Below are 21,915 nucleotides of genomic sequence, written 5' to 3'. Positions count from 1 at the left end.
AAAACTTTTTATTAAGATGAATGTGTTCACTTTTATTTAATTTATGATATCATAAAAATTCAGCAATCAATAATCCTTAAATAGTCTTTGGCCTTAGTAGCTAGCACTCCCTTCTTTTATTTATTATATCATTTTGTATAATAATTAAACACGTAAATAATAATAATTTAATCCCTAAAATATGTTTTAAAACATGATAATTGTTCTTAACTTGTTCTAGTTTACATTGCAAAGCTGTTGTAATTAGTAATTATTATTCAAGACTTTAAAACGTAAAGTTATATCAAAATTGTTGTTTTTTTAGTCAAAATTTCACAAAACGTAATGCGAATGTTGACGTTATAAATAACATACATAAGAGTGCTTACAGAGAACTGTCAATTGATTAATGTTGCCAGATTGATAATATTCAAACTTAGATTATTCCACCAAAAGCATTTCTAGCAATCTTTTCAAAAACAAGTAAGAAAGCTACATTTGAGTGGTTTATAAGTTAAGACAAAGTGAACTGACCGATGGATGTGTTTTTGCTTTTCATTGGTATTACTCAATAGCGATTCTTTGCTGAATCAAGTTGCTTTCAGTGTGACCGTATCATATTTTTGGCAAGAGTAAATTACCAAAATATGCTTTGTCATTAGCAAAGTGACATTTGTTGCAGTCTGTATATTAATATTCACAATGAAGGAGGAAGGCTTATCAATCAGCAATAAATGTAATAACAAAAGAAAACGGGAAGAGCAGCAAAGCGCTACCGAAGAAATAAGAACGCGCATTCGACCTGTTGTCGATCAATCGGTTAATTCGCCACCGCGCAAAAAGCAGCTCAATGATTCAACTAATGAGAGTGATACTTATGACGACAACAACGCGGATGGCGAATATGAGGAAACTGAAGACGATGACGATGATGAAGAGCAGTCTTCGCATAAGGAACTCATCTATCTCGACTTGGGACAATCGGTGGCCATGGTCAGCAATGGGCCAATCTCAGATGCTGCGGCTGTCGAAAGCGACAGTGAATTGAAGACAAAGTTGCAAATGTTTTTGGGCGTGAAACCGGCGCGACGTCGTCTCTACAATCCCGAGGACAATTACGGGGAAGTGGAGGAGGTTGAGGAAATGTTGCCATGTTCAAGGGATTCGCTACCCGCGACAGCATCGATAACTAGACAAAAAAGATTGTTTCCGCCATTGTTAAAAGAGAGGTGTTTGCGAAGCACCAATGAAAAGCAAAAGCTGATGTGGGACGACATTGCAAAAGCCTTGAATGCCAAGAGTGAGAGTGAGAGTCAAGTGCTCGATAAGTCAGTTGATCTCAGTTGTTTTTTCAGCGAGAAGCAGCGTGCTCAGAATTGCGAGCAGCAGAAGTGTAAAAGGAACGTCTCCAATTTGCTGGTTCGCCATGCGCACTTATACAGCTTTGTGGACTCCCTGAAATCTGAGACTCCATTAAAACTTTGTCATCCACTCGCTGTCGACTATCGCAAGAGTGACTTTAAAAAGATTAGGCGGAAGTTAGCCACGACTTTGTTCAATGCGTTCAATCACAGCATCTTCTATTGTGGTCTACACCTCATCATTAAGTGGCAAAGACTCCTGAAGAACCGTCCCAGTGCAATTGTGCATTCTATTAAGGATGGAGGCGAGAGGACTTCACTCATCATATTATCGCGACGAATTCAGCAAGCTGGCATCCTGGTAAAGGAGTTGCTCCACGAGATGTGTCATGCTGCCGCCTTCATCTATCACGGCGAGACGGGACACGGTGATCGTTGTCATCAGTGGGCTTATCGAGCCAAAATGTTGCAACCAGAGTTGCCACAGATTGACAATTGCCATGACAAGTTCAAGTATATTTGTCTGTTGTGCCATCGTCGTGCTTTTGGCGACATCAAGTTCGCAAAGGAGCAGCAGCAGCTGCGTTGCAACTACTGTCAATTCGAGGTGCATGTCGAGGAAGCCCATGCTGTCTTCTTTCCCAATCAAATGGCTACGGACTACAAGTACTTTGTGCGTGAAAACTATTTGAATTGCGTGGAGAGTTCGCACAGCTCAAAGATGGAGTCACTCAACCGTCAGTACAAATGGAAGAGCTTGGCCAGTGGCTCGTTTACTCAAAGCACATTTTCACAATTGGAATTCCTTCATCTTTAAGTATTGGCTTTGGAATATTTATTACAAAAACAAATATTATAAATGCGATACCCGTTACCCGTTTGTAATAAAAGCAAAACATTGCTGTACTATTCTTAAAATATACCGATATACCTATATTTGGTATATCTATATACTATTCCCGTTATATTATTCGTAAAATAAACTGAATAAATATATCGAAGATATACAAAATATACTATATATATTTGGTATATCAATATACTATACTAAATACAATAATATATCTCAGAAATACAAAATATACTATCTATATTTGGTATATCAATATACTAAACTACAAATGAGATACCCGTTACCCGTATGCAATAAAAGCAAAACATTGCTGAATTACTCTTAAAATATACCGAATTAATATATCTCAGAAAAATATACTATCTATATTTGGCATATCTGTATACTACAAACGTTACTCGTTTGTAATAAAAGCAAAGCATTGCGATATTATTTTTAAAATATACCGAATTAATATATCTCCGAAAAATATACTATCTATATTCGGTATATCAATATACTATACTACAAATGAGATACACGTTACTCGTTTGCAATAAAAGCAAAACATTGCGGTATTATTTTGAAAATATACCGATATAATATATTTCAGAAATACAAAATATACTATATATTTGGTGTATCAATATTCTATACTACTATGCAATAAAAGCAAAACATTGCTGTAGTATTCTTAAAATATACCGAATTAATATATCGAAGAAATACAAAATATACTGTCTATATTTGGTATATCGATATATTACTAGCATATATACAAAATAAATACATGCAAAGAAATACTTAAATATACCAAAATGTATAATTGGTATATATATAAATTTGAAAAATACATAGTTCCTTATCTTCAAAAAAAAAAAAAAAAAAAAAAAAAAACAGAAAAAATGAGAGAAATGTTCGAAATACTAAAAATAAATTTTAAAAACTTCATAATTTCAGTATAAATGCATTTATTTTTTATAAATACTCTTTTTCCATTACTTCTTATTTTTAAATTTTAAATTTGAATTCTTGATAGGTCTTTGGTCCAACAAATAATTGACTGAAGCAATTTTTTTTAAGATGTTATCTTTATTTGAGAAATATTTGAGTATGTTCTAGTTAATGGCCTTAGTTGCTAGCACTCCCTACTTTTAATTATTATATTATTTTGTACTATAGTTAGCATGTCAATAACAATAATAAGCATGTTCTACTCACCGCATTATCTCATTCTGTTTCTCCTCCTCCTGCTTTTGCCGCATGAGCACATTCTCAATCTGCATGCGCTCGTGCGGCGTCAGATGCGACAAATCTGGCATTTCATCCATGGCTACTAAGGGATGGGGGCGGAGTTCAGCTGGACTCGCGATATGAATGCCACAAATGCAACTTGAAATGCTGGAACTCGAACTCGAACTTGAACTCGTATGTGGTTTATGTTGTTTCGTTGGCTTTGCACATAAATACTAATTGCAGTTGCACTAATTAGTTTGCCTCTAAATTTTATATTTTATTTGTTTTATGTATATAGAATTTTAGTTGTTTTTCGGTTTTTTGGTTTTGTGTTGGGAAATTTAAAGCTTCTCGTTCTTAAATAATTTATTTTTTGAATGCAATTAGGCAATATTTATAAATATAATAATTTATGAATTCTTGTATTCGTTTATTCTATTATTTTATTATTATTATTAGTTATTAATATTATTTGGATTATTAAACCATTCTGATAGAAAATCACAGAGCAAATTTCTAAATTTTACTTTTTGTTTAGTATTTTTTGTTTTGTTTTTGGTATTAAAGAATTTTTATTAGATTTTTTGTTGTTGGTTTCTTTATTTTTTTTTTTGGTTTTCTTTCTTTAGACTTTAAGAAATTCGTTGAACCTTTTCACGGATCAGTTTGCAGTTTGCATCGCACTTAACACATTTCTTTGTGTGTGTGTGTGTGTGTGGTTGTGAGTGGGTGTGTGTGGAAGTGTTGTGTATGTGGGTGTATGTGTGTGTGAGTGTGTGTTGCACTTTGACCTTGATAAGGTCGTTGTCTTCCGTGTTATTTTGCTGCTATTTTCTTTAGGTGGCTTTCATATTGAGAGCAACATTTGTATAATTCTTTCAACAATGCCTCGATTCTGTTTCTGTTTCATTTTTGCAGCGTTCGAGTAAAACGCTGTCGAACTTTGCTGCTGGTCGCGGTTGTTTCTGTTGTTGTTGTTGTTGTTGTTGCGATGAGTTGTTGTTGTTGTAATTGTTGTGGTTGCAGTTCAAATGTTTTTTCCTGTAGCACATTCGGTTTCGCAGCCATTTTGTGTTGTTAATAGATTTTAAAGCACCCGCTATTTTAGTAGAAGATTTTCAGTAGTCAGCACTGCAAAGAAAACAGAGAGAGAGACAACATTTTATTATTAGTTATGTTATTTAGTGACAAGGAGGAAAGCTACAGTCGATTGTGTCAGTCTGTGAGATGTTACGCGTGACCTATTTTTAATGAATCTAAACACACCAAATTAATATGCAAAAATACTAAAAATATACCGAATGATGGGGTTGGTATATTAATATACCAATATAGGAAGAAGACAACACATGCTACAATTTTTTTTTTAATAAAAATACTAAAAATAGACTGAATGATGTATTTGATATATTAATATACCAATATAGGAAGAAGGTAACATCTGCCACAAATTTTTAATAAAAATACTAAAAATATTAATATGCCGATACATGAAGAAGGTATCGCATGCTATTAATTTTTAATAAAAGCAAAATAGTGGGATATTGTTCCGAAAATACACCAAATTAGTATATCAAAATGAAAAAATATACCATCGCCTATATATGGTATATTTACATAATAATACTAATCTAATAAAAATACTATAAATGTAAAATGAATTTAAGCATGTGTGAAATATACAAATAACCAAATTTTATTAAAAATTAATAACTAATTTAATTTAATATTCATTTGAACTTGAACTTTTTAGGAAAATATTTATATATATTTGTATATATTTATACAGAACTTCATATTTGGGCAATTGATTATTTAATTGAACGTTTTAGGAATATACAATATATATTAATTACAGATTTACTCAAAAGAAATACTAAAAAAAGGAATTTGACCATTTTATCAAACTGTTTCTTTTCGGTTTCCATTTGCCTGTATCACTCGTGACAATTTTCTCATTTATTAATATTGCTTGCATTTTGCATTAAGGCTTGACCTATATTATCAATAAACTGGTTGCAGAGCATAGCGCATATATTGCTGACAATTTTCAATTAGGCGCAAATTTAGTTAGAAAAGTGCAAAATCTAATTGCAGCTGAAAAGTAGGCAACACTTTTTTTTCCTATTTTGCTGTTGCAGTTTAATTAAAAGTCACATGCCAAATTCGAAAAATATATAAACAACTTTGGTGCCTTCTAAACGGAAATGAGAATTTTAACGAGATCGTGCAAATGTGCAGAGCATGAGGGAGAACTCAGAGGGGTTGGGGGGTTGGGGGATGGCAAAGGAAGGAGAGGCATTTGTGCTAAGGGTGACAATGCAAACATGTGTAATTGTATTTATGGTCATCAACGTGCTGAGGCAACAAACAACAAGCCACAGCAGGATGCGTGCCCCGTGGGATGTGGAGGGACAAGAGGGGGCGGAGCGGGGGGTGGGTGATGAAAAGGGTTGTTGCGGACTGTTGTTGGTTGCGGTTGACCTGGTGACGCACGTATAAAATGCGAAAATATACACGAGGCCATTACATAAACACACACAAACACACATACACAGACGCACGATGCAACTTGAGGGGCAGAGAGAGAGAGAGAGAGAGAGCGAGAAAGAGAGAGTGATGTTGAGGTGGCGTTGCAGCTATTAATGTTGACAAACTTGTTCGTTGCGGCGCTGCAATGCAAAATGCAAGCGGAAGCAAGCACTTCACGCAGAGTGCGAAGAATGGCAGAGTGATTGAAGAGAGAGGAGAGGAGAGAAGAGCAGGGAGAGGAAGGGGTAGGAAATGCAGCTGCAGGATAAGGAAACTGTAGCAAGAGCCTTTCATGCGCCTCATTTCCGATGCATGTGTGTGTGTGTTTCCCTTGTATGCAGATTGAAATGCGGCTTTTGCACTTCAGAATTAACTTATTCCACAGCCAAGTAGGCTGGCTGCCTTAGATCCCAACGTTGAAATGAAAAGCCATTAGGCAATTTATGTTGAGCAAAAGATTTCAGCTTTGAGCTGCTTAAGGCATAAATACAAACTTGTATTAAAAGGATATCGACCCCATCTACCATCTACCCCATCAAGCATCTGCCAACAAACAACTGCAGCACCTCAAAGCAGGTCAGAGAGCAAAACAACATCAGCATCAGCTTCAGAAGCAATTTGGTGGCCAGCCTCATCAACAATGCAGCGACGAGAGAAATTAGACTGCAGTTTGGAGAGGAAAGACTTGAATTTAAATTAAGAGAAGAGTTTAAAGTTCTAAAATATTTTCTATAATTATTATCAGTTTTGTATTTAAAGTTTATGCTTATTTTAAGTAATTACTTTCTTAGGAAAAAAAGTCAAACAAATATGGAAAATTTCTCCCTCTCTTTTTCTTCTCAGCTATGCGAAAGATGCTAATTATTGTTTAAAGTTCTAATCAATTTTATATTAAAAGTTAATGCTGATTCAAAGGATTTACTTAGGCACATTTTTGCAAAATAATATTTTAATTCATTTATAGATGAATATGAAAAGTTCCTTATATTAAAGATCCTTAATTTTGTTTATGATAATTGTCTGTTTATTATTAAAAGGTAATGGTGCTTTAAGGTAATTAAGTTCTTTATAAAATAAAACGAAAATATGCGAAACAAATGCATATTAAAATTTTCTTTTTATATTCAAATCTTTGCTCAAAACAAATCTGTTCCATAATCACCACCAAATATTTCTAATCCACAAGTAAGAAAGCAACTGTCGAGTGTGCTCAACTGTGAAAAGCTAAAAGTACGGTATTAAAATATACCAAATAATATACCTAAACCATACTAAAATATACCGAAGGTCGTATTTGGTATACTACATTCTGTTACATATATTATAAAATATACAAAGTTCAAATAATATACCCAAAAAATACTAAAATATACCGAAGACCACATTCGGTATATCGATTAACATTCTACTTTCACTAAAAAAGGGTATTTTAATGTATATATATATATACATTCTGCTACATACATTATGAAAAAAAAAGTTCAAATAATATACCCAAAAATACTAAAATACACCGAAGGCCATATATGGTATATTTATTAACATTCTGTTGTATCCACTATTAAATATACGAAGGTAATATTTGGCATATCGATGAAGTTCTACATTCTGTTAAATACACTTCCTGATAGCACATAATTAAAATAGGTTTTTTTTTTGGCAACATTTCTAGATCCACGAATTTTATTTTCCTTCACATAATTAGCTATTTTTCTATCAAACATTCTAAATATAGTGAAAATGCTGCCCTTATAAAAATACTGCGCACAATTTGCCATCAATTCTGCCTTCAATTCCAAATAAAATATGTAGAATTGCTGATACGAAAAATTTTGATATAATAAGAGAAATTGCTAAGACAGCAGCTAAATAAAATATGAAATGAATATTTAATAATAGCAGACAAGCAAAGCAGCAGTAAGGAAAATGCAGTCTATGCAATCATAAACTGGAAAGTTACTTGTGGCATTTGTGCAACACATATTTCAGACTTTAAGCCAAGTTTCAGACAGAAGTAAAAATAATTTCATAAATATTTACGTTTCTTTCGCTTCTCTTTCCAACTGTATATCAGTCGCCTTAAGACAACTGTGCAAGGAGGAGGAAAAGATAGTCTTATGGTTGGGTCGAGATAAAATCCTGGGTGTTTATGGCCTGCTTTGGCCAGCTCGTGTCGTTGGCAGCTCAGCTCAGCTGCCATGGCTCATGAATTGATAATGCAGCAAATGCAGCAGATACAACAACACAGACACAGATACAGAGACATATGCACACACACACATGCAAAATTGATGGCTGCACTGGGAGTTATGTGGGGCTTAAGTGACTATTTGATGGCGCAAGGAACTGCAGATAGTCACAGATTTTACAGGCGAAAATAGAACAATTTCCCTAAGATTTGTCAATCGCAAAATTGTTGTTAAATTGGAGTGAAAAACTTTAAAATGCACGGGGTTAACAATGCATGGAGTGACTGTGGAGCACTTCAAGGGTGGTGGCAACCAAAAAGGGCAAAGGAGCAAGGGACAAGAGAGCAATGTTCAAAAGAGAGTTGGTTTAACTATTCACCACACTACGCGCAGAGAGAGAGAATGAGTGACTGCGACAGCGAGAGAGAGAGACAGCAAAAGGGAAGAAAAAACAAAATCAAAAAATTTCCCAGTATTTATTTTTGTGCGTGGTTTCTTTACGCTTTGCCACAGCAAACTAGAGCAAAACGCAATCAAAACGCTCAACACAAAGCAAACAAAAACTATATGCAAGTAAAAATTTAAAAGAATAAAATGCAAAGGAGCAAGCGACGAGAGTAAAAAGTAAGCATAAGCCCCAAGCGACCGCCAAGCAAAAGCTAAAAAGGGACAAGGATAAATTATAATAATAATGAAAAGTGCAGGATGCATCAGAGCAGAGCAGAGCAGCGAAGAGCAAAGCATGGACCGAAGAGGTCAGCCAGCCATAAGCCAGCCTCTTACTTATTTTATTAACCAAGGTTATTGCACATAACGTATACGCCGCATACGCCCCGTCGTACTCTCGCGCACATCCAGGCGCAACCGTGTTGATAAATGTGAAAGTTCAGTCTGGGAAAAACGAAGAAGACGGTGGGGGGGAGGAGATGGAGATGCAACACTCTCTCTCAGCTTACCCCCTAATTGACACTTTCAATTAGCAATCAGAAATGAAATAGCAATTGCAACGACAGCGGCAGCGACTAAAAACTGGAATGAGGGAATTGTTCTGGTATTTGATTCTGGTCACGACACAACAAGAAGCACAAGAAGAAGCAATGTGAAGGAACCACAAAAACCAAAAGGTCAAAATGCAAAAGCTTTTCCTGAAATAAGCCCATTCTCATTCTCATTCTCATTTACATTTTCATCTTGATTTTCCCATTTTCCATTCCACATTTGGCAAGCAGCTGCCACAGTCAGAGTCACAGTCACAGCCATCGCCTCAACACTTTGTTTGAGAGCATTTTGTGATTTGCCAGTGCAACCGCAAAACTTTTCCCCTTGCCTTAATACCTCTGATTAATACCTCCATAATGGGGTATAATATTTGTCTTACATCCTCATTAAGCGTAATAAACTAACAATTCACAACTCTCAACTTATTTTGTGCAGCTAACAAACTAATTTTAATGCTGTGTTAATTGGAATTACGAGCTCTTCACGTCCATTACTAAAAGGCTTAATTATAGTATGCAACTGCAACTGCAGCTTAAGCTTATGTTTCAACCCACATAACGTAACTTTTCTGAATGAAAAGAAAATAAAGAATGAGAAGTTTGAAGTGGAAGCTAAACTGCGTGATGAATATAAAAACGGGAGTTAAATTTTAGTTTTCCTATTCAACTTGAACTTCATAATGAATACCTTAATGCCTTTTGCATTTCTAATCTTTTTGTATCGTTGCTATGTTTCTGAATGAAAAGTAAGGTATGATGAAGAGCAGGATATTATTTGGAGTCTTTTATGTTATATCTTCTTTAACAACTCATTAGAAAACACTCTTTTACACTAAAAATCATTTTTGTTTATAGTTATACTTCGGAGGAATGAGAAATTTGAAATAGAAACTAAATTGCGTGATGAATAAAACATAAAAATTTAAGAGGAAGTTCAAATTCAGCTTTTTAATGAACCAAACTCTTAATACCTTTTGCTATACTAATCATTTTGGAACGTTGTAAAATTTCAGAATGAAGAGAAAGGAAGAACAGGATGTACATTTCATTCTTTGACTTCGTCTTTAACTTCTCATTAAAAAATCATTTTGCAGCGTTGTTATAAGAAAATAAGGAGCGCGAAATTTAATCTACCTATAATAATTTCTTACAGAGAGCTGAATATATCGTTTAATCATTGAATAGATTAAACTTTAAACTATAAATGCAAAAAACTTTTAATACATTTTGCTTAACAAATAATCATATGAAGAGTATTACAGCCCTCGGCTTTAGACCGCATTTGTTAGTCGCAATTTAGTTTGCAAATTTATTAAATGCCAAAGTGGCAACTGTTGCAAATAGCTGGAGAGTTGTTTAGTTGTTGCTCCCGCTTGGTAACTGGAAGTTTTTCTTGGGGTCATTTATCAGCCTCAACTGTGTCTAAGCTGTCAACACACACAAATGCTAATTCTGCAACAATTTTTTGTTCTTGCAAACTGTTCTTAATCTTTTGCATTTGCTTTTGCTGTTTGGTGACGTCAGACGACGGCGGAGGCAAAGGCGGAGGCGACGACGACGACGACGGCGTCATCGCCCTCACGATCGCAAATTTATGCAGATAAATTTCATGGCGTCATTTTCAACAACGCCGAGAGCAATGCACTCACTTCATGAGTGTGTGTGTGTGAGTGTGTGTGTGTGTCGTTTCTTGGCACAGCTAAAAAGAAAAACGTGGCCAAGTTGCTGTTGCGGCTGCAGCTCAAAGCCAAAGCCAAAACTATAAAAGAGCCAATGACTTGGCCGTATTTGTTGTTGTTGTAGCTGATGTTGTTGCTGATGTTATTGCAGTTGTTGTACTTGTTGTTGTTGTTGTTGCCATTAGACTGACGAACCGAGTTCTGTTGAACCCCAAGCTAATGGGGCATTGCAGCCTTTTTTTTCGTTGTTGTTGCTTGCATGCATGTAATTATAATTTTTCATTTTTTTTGACCCCAAAAAGTAGGCAACACTTTTTGTGTATTTTTACTTTGCCCAGTACAAGCAATTTATTGCCGTCCCGCGCCACAGCTGGTCACACTGCACCACTCTGGGCACACACTCTAGCACACACAAAGGGCAAACACAAAAAAAAAAAAAAAGCAGGAGCTGTGGCAAATGCAACAACGTTTCTTCGTTTCCTGTGCAACTTTTGCAATTGTTCGCACAATTTCCATGCAATTAACAGAAAACAAATGCGAGAACAATGAGTGAAAAAAGTATATATACAAAGCTTGTCAATTGCCAGCGGCAAACATTGACTGCAGACCGGAATGGGGCACGGGACTCGGGGAGAGAGACTAACTGAAAGTTGGCCAACTAAATGAACAGAGAGCAAAAATTGTCTCCACTGTTGTTTTGCTGGCAGCTGGCATTGTAAATGTAGTGAAAATGTCAAAAAGCGAACGATGACATGGGGCAACAAAAAGCAATTTTATGCACCCATTGAACCCAGCAGCAACAGCAACAGCACCAGCAGCAGCAACAATAAAGATGCCGTGGGCGTTGGGAAGCGCCTCCTTGCCTCAATAATTTTAACAAGCTTGGCCACACACACACGAACACACACAAACATAGACAAAGGGCACAGAAGAGCTCCCACATTGATGTTGCCATTTGGCGTGAACCGATGTGGAGTGTGGGAGAGTGGGGGAAGGGGAAGATGATTCCTAGTCGAAAGAAGAGCTTTTTTCTATTACTCATACGCCGCGTGTGCATTGTCAAACATTTATGACGTCCGTGGCCGTCGCCGTCGTCGTCGTTGTAGTGTGTCCCTTTTTATAAAGGACCCCGTCGCGTGTCGTCATCATTGTCATTTGTCAGGGCAACCGACAGTCACAGCACTCAATTGCTGACCCCTTATACCCTGTAAGTTTGCACACGAGGCGGGTATATCGAAAGTACTTTGAGTGGTAAATTTCGTTTGTTATATTAATGAATTCTAGTAGTGCAATGAAACATACTAATTATTTTTGAAAAGGTATTGTCTCTTATTCTAACATATATTTAAATATATGAAATATCTAATATATAATAAATTATAATATACTAAATTATAATTTAAATACACGCCAAACATTTCTGCAGTTCTTTCTTGAAGGCCTTAAATCAAATTTTGAATATTATCCAAATATTTCTAACTACTTTTCATGAATAAAGAACAGATGATGATGATTGATAATTGATGATGATGATGAGATTTACTTATTCCTAAATTGTTTTTATATCTATTGAGTTTATTACTGACAAATATAACCATTTTTCATAAGTGCTAACTTTTATACTAACTTTTAATGATTGGCCAAATTTTATAGCAATACTTTCCCTTAAACATTGTAAGAAACTTATGAATATTAGACAAATCTTTCTGAATACTTTTTTCCCATTGTTCTTATATCTTTAAAACTGGCTTGTGGCAATTGAACTGCTAAAAAATACTTTCAGTAACCTTAAATTAAGTATTTTTAATTCACTGTTGATAAAAAATAGCTAAGAAGTAAATAATTGTTAAACCTTTGCATAATATTTAATATTTCTAAATAGTTTTCAATTGATAAACAGAATTTCTTTTCGGTAATTTTTAAGCAAGAGTTTCGAATTGTGGTTCATACAATAATAACTTTAGTTTTTATGATTCCTGAAAATTCTGGTAAAAATTGTAGAAGTTAAATAAAAAATTCTTTTGTATGGGCTGACAATCTGGAATATTTGCACTCTATGGTATATTCTTAATATAGAACTATTTCAATATATCAAATATAGCTTGCGGTATATTAATTTGGTATATTTTGAAATTAATACTTCAATGTTTTGCATTTATTCAAAATGGATAAAGGGTATCTCACAGTCGAGGACACTCAATAGCAGCTTTCTTGCTAGTATTTTATTATGTTGCCTAATTTCTCATCTTAAAAAAGGGTATCTTGCAGTCAATCTTTTCTTTGCAAATGCTTTGCAGTCATTGTTGATATTGTTTTGCCTCGTGACGTTTGCCATTTTGAGTTGACAGCGCAGTAAACTAGCAGTAAAATCGATTCAATAGCTGCCTGTTGCTACTGTCGTCGTCGTCATGTTGTTGCTGTTGCTGTTGTTGTTGCTGTTGTTGTTACTGTTGATGTTGTTGCTGTTGTTATCATTGGCGTTGCCATTATTCTTGCTGCTGTTGTTGCTCGTCCCTTTTGCTTAACAAGTTTACCTTTTAATTAAATTTGCCGCCCATCAATGCAGCCCTGTTGTCATATCCTCCCATCCCACTGTCTCATTATTGGCCAGTAAACAGCAGCAACAACAACGAGAACAACAACAACAATATCGAAAGCAATGACATTTGAGGCAGTCGCCGATTTGCTGTTGCTGTTGTTGTTGTTGCAAATCTTTTGGTCATTGTTCGCATTGTGTTCGTGGTTTTTTGTTTGCTCTGTTTGCTTTAGTTTTCATTTTCAAGCTCATTTTTGGTAACTTAATATTACAGATTAGCTGAGAACTAAAAACTATATTACTTCAGTTCTTTTAAATGCATCGATAAAAGAAAGAAAAGAAAGATTTCTTATTTTTGAGAGTACCAAAAAGTATTTGCCTAACTTTCGTTGCAGCTGCTTTTGCATTACTTTTTATTGAAGCAGCCAAAACTTCTAAAAAGACAACTTTAATGAAAGATAATTTTTAGATTTATTACGACTTTAAAACTTTAAGAATGTTAAAAGTTGCATAGAATAAATGATGGAAGAATATAAGGAATGACAGCATGTATAAAAATGTCATCGATCAAATAAAGATGATTTTAATTATTTAAGAAATACTTTTGTATAGAAAAACGCCAAAAACAATGGTGAATTCGTTACTTTGGCTGGCAATCTAGTATATTTTGTACTCTGTAGTATATTTTAAATGTTGTACTTTATCAATATACGAAGTGTAGTTTTTGGTATACTTTAGTATTAGGTTGTTTGGTAATGACAATGGTATTATTTGTATTATCAATTGACAGAATCTTTAACTAAAATTATCTTGTGAATTATGGATCGCAATAATACATTTATATTTTATTAAACACAATTTCAATTACTTGAAGAGTCTGTTAACTTTTCAATTAGGAAGTCATTCAAGTAGTTGATATATTATATTATTAAATTACATTGTTTTGCTTTTATATAAAATGGGTAACAAGTATCTTACAGTCAATTACACTCGACTCCAGATTCCTTAGTTGTTTTACTGAAAGAATTTCGTAAAACTTATTTTATAAAAGTAATAATTTCAAAGAATTTTTTATTCCAAGAATTTTGTAAAACTAATTTCGCAAGTCTTTTTAATTGAAAACATTTTATAAACGAATTCGAAGAGTTTGCTTTTCGACGAATTTCATAATATATTACAAAAGAAGAATTTCATAAAAACTCATTTTTTTCTACCTTTATTTCTATGAAGAGTTTCATAAAAATGATATTGTTAAACAAGTAAGAAAGCTACACGCTACTCATATGGTGTAAAAGCAAAACAGAGCGGTAATATTCTTGACAATATACCAAACAATATACCGCAATATATATATATATTTAGTATATCGATGAAATACTAAAGATGTTGGTAAACAATTCTCTTTGAAATTTCACAATATTTGCAATAAATTTATGTATTAAGAAAATGCATTTTAAATATTGGAATATTTGCCATAAATTTATCTAATCAATAACCGAATTTGAAATATTGAAATACCATTTAATAAACTTACATATATTCATAATGTTGTTGTTGTTGTTCTTGGTTGTAAGTTATGTTTGTAAACGGCGTTGTTTATTCATTCGTTGTTTCAAATTTGTATTTTTGTATTTTGCATTAGAAAAGTAAGTTGAATTTGTAGAACGTTGTTTGTTTTATTTCAAATTGTTGCTGATGTTTGTGATTAGAATTATTATTAGTATTATTATTATTATTGTTGTTGTTGCTTACACAGTTGTTGCAAGTTGCTTGTTGCATAGAAAAGCGAAGCTGTACATAAGTATTTGTAGATATTTTATTGCACAATAGATTTGCATTCTTTTTTTGTTATACTTTGTTTCGTATTTTGTGTTTAGATATTTACAATGCACTTTTGCTGAATGTTTCAGAACTGAAAGAACTTGATTTATTGCATATTTTTTTTCTCTTTGTTTAGAACTAAAATTATTGTGTAGAACTTAGAAATCGTGTCGCTGGCCAAACTTCAACGAGCTGCGTTTGCCGTCTGTGAGCGTCGAGCTCTAAAGTAATTATGTTGGGCAAAAATACTGGGTTCGAAAATACTGGGTAATTGTCTTGGTGGGTCAGAACTTTAACAGGCCAATAAAAAACACACACACACACACACACACACACAGATAACTCTTGATGCACTCGCATTGTTCTTCTTGCATACATTGCTCATACGCACCGTGTGACACGCAGTGTGAGCGAACTGAGCGTGAGAGCGTCGTCTATTGTGTCTAACTGCAACTTGTTGTAGCTCACACACAGCACACAGCAATTTGCCATTAGACGTCAGCGCGCTGAGTGTGTGTGTGTGTGTGTGTGGAAGAGAGCTGCCAACTTTGTTTTGTGCGCTTTGGCAGTTGACAGTTAACATTTTGCGTGTGTTTTGCGAGAATTGCGCATTGTTGTTTTTTTTTTCTTTCCATTATTTTTTGGTGGGAGGGGGAGCTCTCATTGTCGTTTGCTCTGTGTGTGTGTGTGTGTGTGGTGAACTTATCACAGCGAGTGTGTCAGTGTAAGTGAATAAAAAAAAAACACACACTCACACACTCACGCACATAATTGTTTTTGAGGTTTATTTCATTTTGTTCGATTAATTATTTTACTTTAATTCAATACGGATTTTTGAATTTATTTCCTTTATTAAAATCACATATTTTCAGTCACTAAAAACGACAAAAACGAAGAGCGTTCGCTTGCTTTTTGGGTTGGGTTTTTCTTCCTTTGCTTCACTTTTTTTGTTGTATTTTTTTTATATATTTTTTTTTGGTTGGTTCGCTGACGAGGTGGAGGCGGAGGGAGGTCAGGTGGGGGCTTTTTTCGGGGACGGGGGTTGCGTGGTGTTGTGTGTACAGAAAAAAACACGAAGAGAGTGAAGCAACCAAAAAATAAAAAAAGGAAAATAAAAGAATGAAAAGCGCAATGAAAAATGAATTTCGCCTTACGTTTTCTTTTTTTTTTTATTTCGGAGTACACACTATGTTTGCTTGTTTATTGTTGTAATAGTTGTTGTTTGTTGTAGTTGCTATTGTTGTTTCAGTTGTTGTTGTTGTTGTTGTTACGAGTTGTTGTTTGTTGTTTAGCTTAAATCACAATTAGTTTGACTTAGACATCTCTCTGTTTCTCTATGTATGTGTGTGTGTGTGTTCTGCACCTACACATATGTGTGTTGTGTGCGTGTGCGTAGCTGTGTCTGTGTGTGTGTATATCTATAAGGCTGTGCGCCCTTATGTGCATTCCATATGCGCAATTTGCCTCGCTTCTTTTCCGTTTTTCTTTTTCTTCTTCTCTATTGTTACTATTTAGTATTATTTTGTTGTATTATTATTATTGATGTTGTTGCTGCTGTTGTTGTTGCTGTTGTTGTTGCTGCTGCTATTTTGTTTGTTGCTGTTGCTGTTTTGTTGTTGTACTATGCGCGCGACGATTGCTGCTGCTTCTTCTTCTGCTGCTGCTGCCTGCTGCTGCTGCCTGCTGCGACTACAACAACGACGACGACGACGGCAACGACATCACGACACGACAACGACTAAAACTGAAACTGAAACTGAACTGAACTGCAAACTGAAGCCAACAGACGTCTGAGCTTTCAAGTGTCGTCGAGTCGAGCCACCCACGAGTGCCAAAGAGAGAGCGAGCGCGAGAGAGAGCGAGACAGCGTGCTAGCGAACGCCTTGGAGTGACAGAGAGCGAGCAACATTCACTTTGCTCTCTTGCTCCCGAAAATTTAACGCTCTCTCTTCGCTCTCGTGGTGAGAATAGGCCAAGGGAGTTATTAACCATGCCCCTAATGCTCACGCTGCGTGAGCGTTAACCAAAGGAGGGTGGGAGCAAAGGGGGAAGAGGGGGGACAACAATCTGAGTGCTGCTGCCCTTAAGACTCTGCCTTTTCATATTTCATGTGCAATTTTAACACCTACTACAAACTAAATGCGTTAATAAACGTATGTGTGTGTGTGTGTGTTTTTTCCTTCTTCCCAACTCGTTCTCTCCCTAAATTCCAACTCTCTCCCCTTCCTCTCTCTCTTTCTCTTCCTTTCTCGCTCTAACTTGAAGCTCTCTGTGTCGCATGCTGCCAAACATTAACATCAAAGTTGATGTTGCATATTCATAAAATTCAAGTGTATATTATGCCATGTTGTTGTTGTTGTCGCTCTTGTTGTTGCTGTTGCTGTCAATGTTGTTGTTGTTATTATTATTACTCATGTTGTTGCTGTTATTTTGCCGCAGTGACTGTTTGTTCCTGTTCCTGTTTCCATGCTTGTTATTGCTTATGTTTTCTGCGGTTTTTATCGCAAAATGGTTTCCAAAATCGCTTTCGGCAGCAAATCGCCAATGTTTCGTAAAGTAAATCGATTTAAAAATTAATTAAGCTTAAGTTGCGGAATATTAATTTCTTGAATAGTAAATAAAGTTTCAGCGTATTCATTACCTTATTATAATTCTGTTCTTTGTCTTCTTTTTGATCGTGTTTTTTGCGGTTTTTTTTCGTAAAATGGTTTCCAAAATCGCTTTCGGCAGCAAATCGCCAATGTCTCGTAAAGTAAATCGATTTAAAAATTAATTAAGCTTAAGTTGCGGAATATTAATTTCTTGAATAGTGAATAAAGTTGCAGCGTATTCATTACCTTATTTTAATTCTCTTCTTTGTCTTCTTTATGATCGTGTTTTTTGCGGTTTTTTATTGCAAATCGTCAATGTTTCACTTAAAATATTATTTTTGTTATTCAATATTGATATAAATTAAACATTCATGCAATTTATGATTGACAAATCTTTCTGAAATTTATGAATAAACAAAGAGAAATACATGTGGAGTCTTTCACTTGAAGTCGCGATTTATAACTCCGAAATCGTTTTCTGAAGCAATTCGTCAGTTTTTTTTTCAAGGAATAACGATTTCAACAAATACATTTTTAAACTTAAGTTGTGGAACATCAATTTGTTGAACAGCAAGTCTTTTCGGGATTTATACTTTTCAGAGTTCTTTTTATAAGTAGTTCTGCATTTTTAAGTTAAATGATTTGCAAATCACTTTCTCCAGAAATTCGCCAACGTTTTACATAGAATATTCAAACTTAGACCAGATTTACTTTCTTGCAGCATATTCACAACATTATCATTAGTCTATTTTTTGTCCTCTTTATGCTCATGTTTTTTGTAGAGTTTATCACAAATGCTTACCAAAATCGCTTTCTGCAGCAATTCGCCAATGCTTCACATTGAAAATAATTTCATGATTCGGTTTTCTTAGGACCTACATTGATAGCATATTCGTTTTTTCCTGTATAAACCTTTTGTGCTTTATGGTTTTTAGAATAAACTTCCTCTATAGTATTTCATTTCGATTTCATCAAGTGAAATTGAGAATATCCCGGTTAGATAATCAGTTTTGTAATTAAATTTTCGTATATATTAAAAATGTCGAGGATGCATTTCTGGAATTGAAAATCTTATGAGATTTATACATATGTATGTACTCCTTAGAGTCTGTCATTTGAACTCCTGATTTTAATTTAAAAGGTTTTTAAATTCAATTGGTTTTTTCAATTTGCTAAGATTTCACATAGCAAACAGACTTTACAAACCAAAGTTACAGCTTACTCATTTATTGCTAAACTATTCTATTCTTTAGAAGCTTTCGGCAGCAATTCTCAATGCTTAACACAGAACATCAAATTTATTATTTACTTCTCATTTACTATTCTATTTTCTCTTCTCTTTAAAGTCTTTTAATTGGAGTCCCGATTACAAAAATCGCATTCGGCAGAATTTTGCCAAATTTTCTTAAAAACCAAAATTGCAGCATATTCATTTCTTTACAGCCAACTATTCAGTTCTTCACAAACTTTACTTCAAACTTTCTCACTTTCATTTGCAGTGAAATTGAGAACATCCCGCATTGATGATGACAGACAAGAATTTAAAGCAGAAACCTTGCCATATAAATTTCAACATTTAGTCATTTCTCTCGTTTGCCAGTTGAACCATTTATCAATGGGAAACGAGATTTATTCTAAAATTGGATCATTTTCTATCTCGTTTTTTTCTGTTTTTTGTGTTTTTTTTTTTTATTTGCTGGTAGCATAAAAATGCGGCACGCCAAAAATACTTTGCACACAGCACGTGCACATAAAAATATTGCAGCATACTTTCGGGGATTGGCGCAAGCAGCCGAAAAAATGAATGAGAGTGAATGAGACGGAGAGAAGTAACGAAGGAAATAAACAGAAAAAAAACAGAATTGTTACCCAGTGCATATTCAAAATTACTTAGTCGATGTTCCTCGTTGTTGTTGTTGTTGTTGCTGCTGTTGTCGGTTTTATCTGCCTGCTTATCGCGCAGCTATCATGTGATTTAGCGAAAATTGTCATGCGGCGTTAGCACCAGAGAATCTTCACTTCATCGTTCCCCGCTTCCCCTTCGCCCCTCTTTTTGGTGAGTGGGTGAGTTAACTTCAGCATTTGCTGATGAAACTTTTCTTCTTCATTTTATGTTTTTTTTTTTTGGCCGGCTCACGTGCAACATCTTCGGGGACAGGCCGAATGAATGCGATTCGCATATCCTTTGCGCTACGCTGTCAGCCGACGACGACGGATCCTGCGGGTGTCCTTTTGCGACTCGTACGCAGCTCACTTTGCCAGCGGCAGCCGGAGTATTCATCTTGAGCATAGACAGCAGTGCATATGTATATGTGTGTGTGTGAATTCACGCGACTGACGTCATTGAGCTTTTTATTGATTTTCATGTTACCGAAAAATGCTTGTGCTAGGACAGCAGGCAAGCAGGCAGGCAGCAGGACAACAACTGCCCCCAGAGTGGGAGGCCAACAGATGTTGGTAGAGTCACAATTAATGGGAGATGGGAAGGCAAAAACTGAGAGCTGAGAGCTAATGGAAGAATCCAAAGAGTGCAAGGCAATCGTACATCATCTGATTATACTTATTAAGAAGCTGCTTTTAGCTGTGCCTCGAAACGTAAATCTCAGAAATGCTCCAGAAAAAGAGCTAAGACTATTTATCATTCAAGAATTTTACTTCTTTCTAAAACGCTTTTCTAAAATTTTCATAACTTAGCTTAAAAAATACTTGCAAATATTTAAAAATAATTACTAAAGATTATTCCACTTACTGCAATTTAATATCCCACTTGACACTTCATCAAAAATAATAAATTTAATAAATATTATACAAATAAAAAAAACTGTTCCCAGGCAGGTACATTTCTCAGCTAAGCTAATGGGTACACTCTGCTGCCGCTAGAGCACCTCGCAACGTTAGCCAAGACACACCACCAACTGCAAGACTGGCGCCATCTAGCGACACTCCGTAAAGTCAAGCGCCTGCGCTTAGCCAAATTGAGCAGAGAGTTGCCAAGCTCAAGAGCACAGGCAAATGTCAAACCGTGATGCGAAGCAGCGTGCAAAGGCGAAAGCAAGAAAAGAGCGTAAAATAAACAGTTAATGCAACCCCCACACACACACAGAAGAGCAAAAGGCTCCCACAGCCTCCCAGGCAACCCCCTTTTGATTACTCGCATATATTCAGTAGCCACCCTTAGACAAAAAGATGAAGTAATATGCAAAAGAAATGTTTCAAGCGGAATTTGCTTTATCAACTGTCTTTGGGGTCGCCTCTTCAGCTGCTGCTCAAGAGCAGGTGAGGTGTGGGAAGTGTATAGAAGAAGTGGGGAGAGAGGGAAGAGACATCAGAGTCATCCCCAAGTCAAAGGCAAAACTCGTATATTTTGTAGAGGTTGCTGCTCTCTCAATTTTTGGCTGCTGTGCGCGCACATGCAGACAACAGACAACGGACAGAAGTAGAAGGCAATCTCAACGAGACGGGGGCGCAAAATCTCTAATAAGGATTCATGAAAAATTCATGGCCTGGCATCGCTGGCAACGTCCAGCAGCTCGTGAGTAAACGACAACACTTTGACTCTGCCACACGGAGCGAACAGCAGCAGCAGCGAAACGACAAACGAGAAAACTCAGTATCATTTTGAATTGTGCAATAAATCGCAGCAAACATAATAAAAAAGAAAACCCCCCAAATAAATCTCAACGCGAGTGTAAAACAAAATAAGTACAAAAAGCGAATATTACAAAGAATCGAAAGCCGCAAATTATTTGCGACGATTGTATAATTTGTGGGCGGGCGGCCAACGGCAGCGGCCAGGAGAAGAGCAAGAAGAAGAAGAACGACAAGAACAACAGCAAAAGAAGAAGGAAACTCGCAGTAGTTGCGAAAGAGGCGAAAAAACGGAAACGAGAGAAGAGCAGCAAAGTAAAAGCAGCAATAAAGCTAATTGAAAACATTCAATAAAACACAAAACGTCAAAGACGCGAAGCGCCTAAAAGTAAACTTTTAAAGTGCGTTTGTTGTTTGTGTATTTTCGTTTTTTTTTCGGTAAATTACGTTGTACGTAGCGAATGTGGACACAAAGCGGAATTGCAGAAACTAAGGCACAAAAGGAAACACATCGAGAAATCGCCGCCGCCGTCGCCGTCGCCGCTGTCGACGTCGCTGACGCCGCTGCCGTTG

The 21,915-nt window shown here is 35.6% G+C and overlaps 1 protein-coding gene across 10 annotated transcripts in view; it reads right to left on the bottom strand.

Annotated features, from left to right (window-relative positions):
- LOC117576885 (regulating synaptic membrane exocytosis protein 2) overlaps positions 1–14,904 on the bottom strand; it is a 60,535-nt gene extending 45,631 nt beyond the window's left edge. For all 10 annotated transcript variants that reach the window (XM_052008044.1, XM_034262013.2, XM_034262014.2 and 7 more), the window contains exons 1-2: positions 14,877–14,904; positions 3,394–4,539 (exon numbers count right to left, since the gene is read on the bottom strand). In XM_052008044.1, coding sequence (XP_051864004.1) covers positions 3,394–3,503 — 110 coding nt within the window. In that variant the 5' untranslated portion in view covers positions 3,504–4,539; positions 14,877–14,904. The remainder of the gene's footprint in view (positions 1–3,393; positions 4,540–14,876) is intronic.
- Positions 14,905–21,915: the final 7,011 nt, after the last annotated feature.

The sequence above is a fragment of the Drosophila albomicans genome, chromosome 2R, assembly GCF_009650485.2.
Source record: "Drosophila albomicans strain 15112-1751.03 chromosome 2R, ASM965048v2, whole genome shotgun sequence".
NCBI lineage: Eukaryota > Metazoa > Arthropoda > Insecta > Diptera > Drosophilidae > Drosophila > Drosophila albomicans.
The sequence above is the reverse complement of the archived record's forward strand: the minus strand, read 5'-3'. Positions and strand labels throughout refer to the sequence as shown.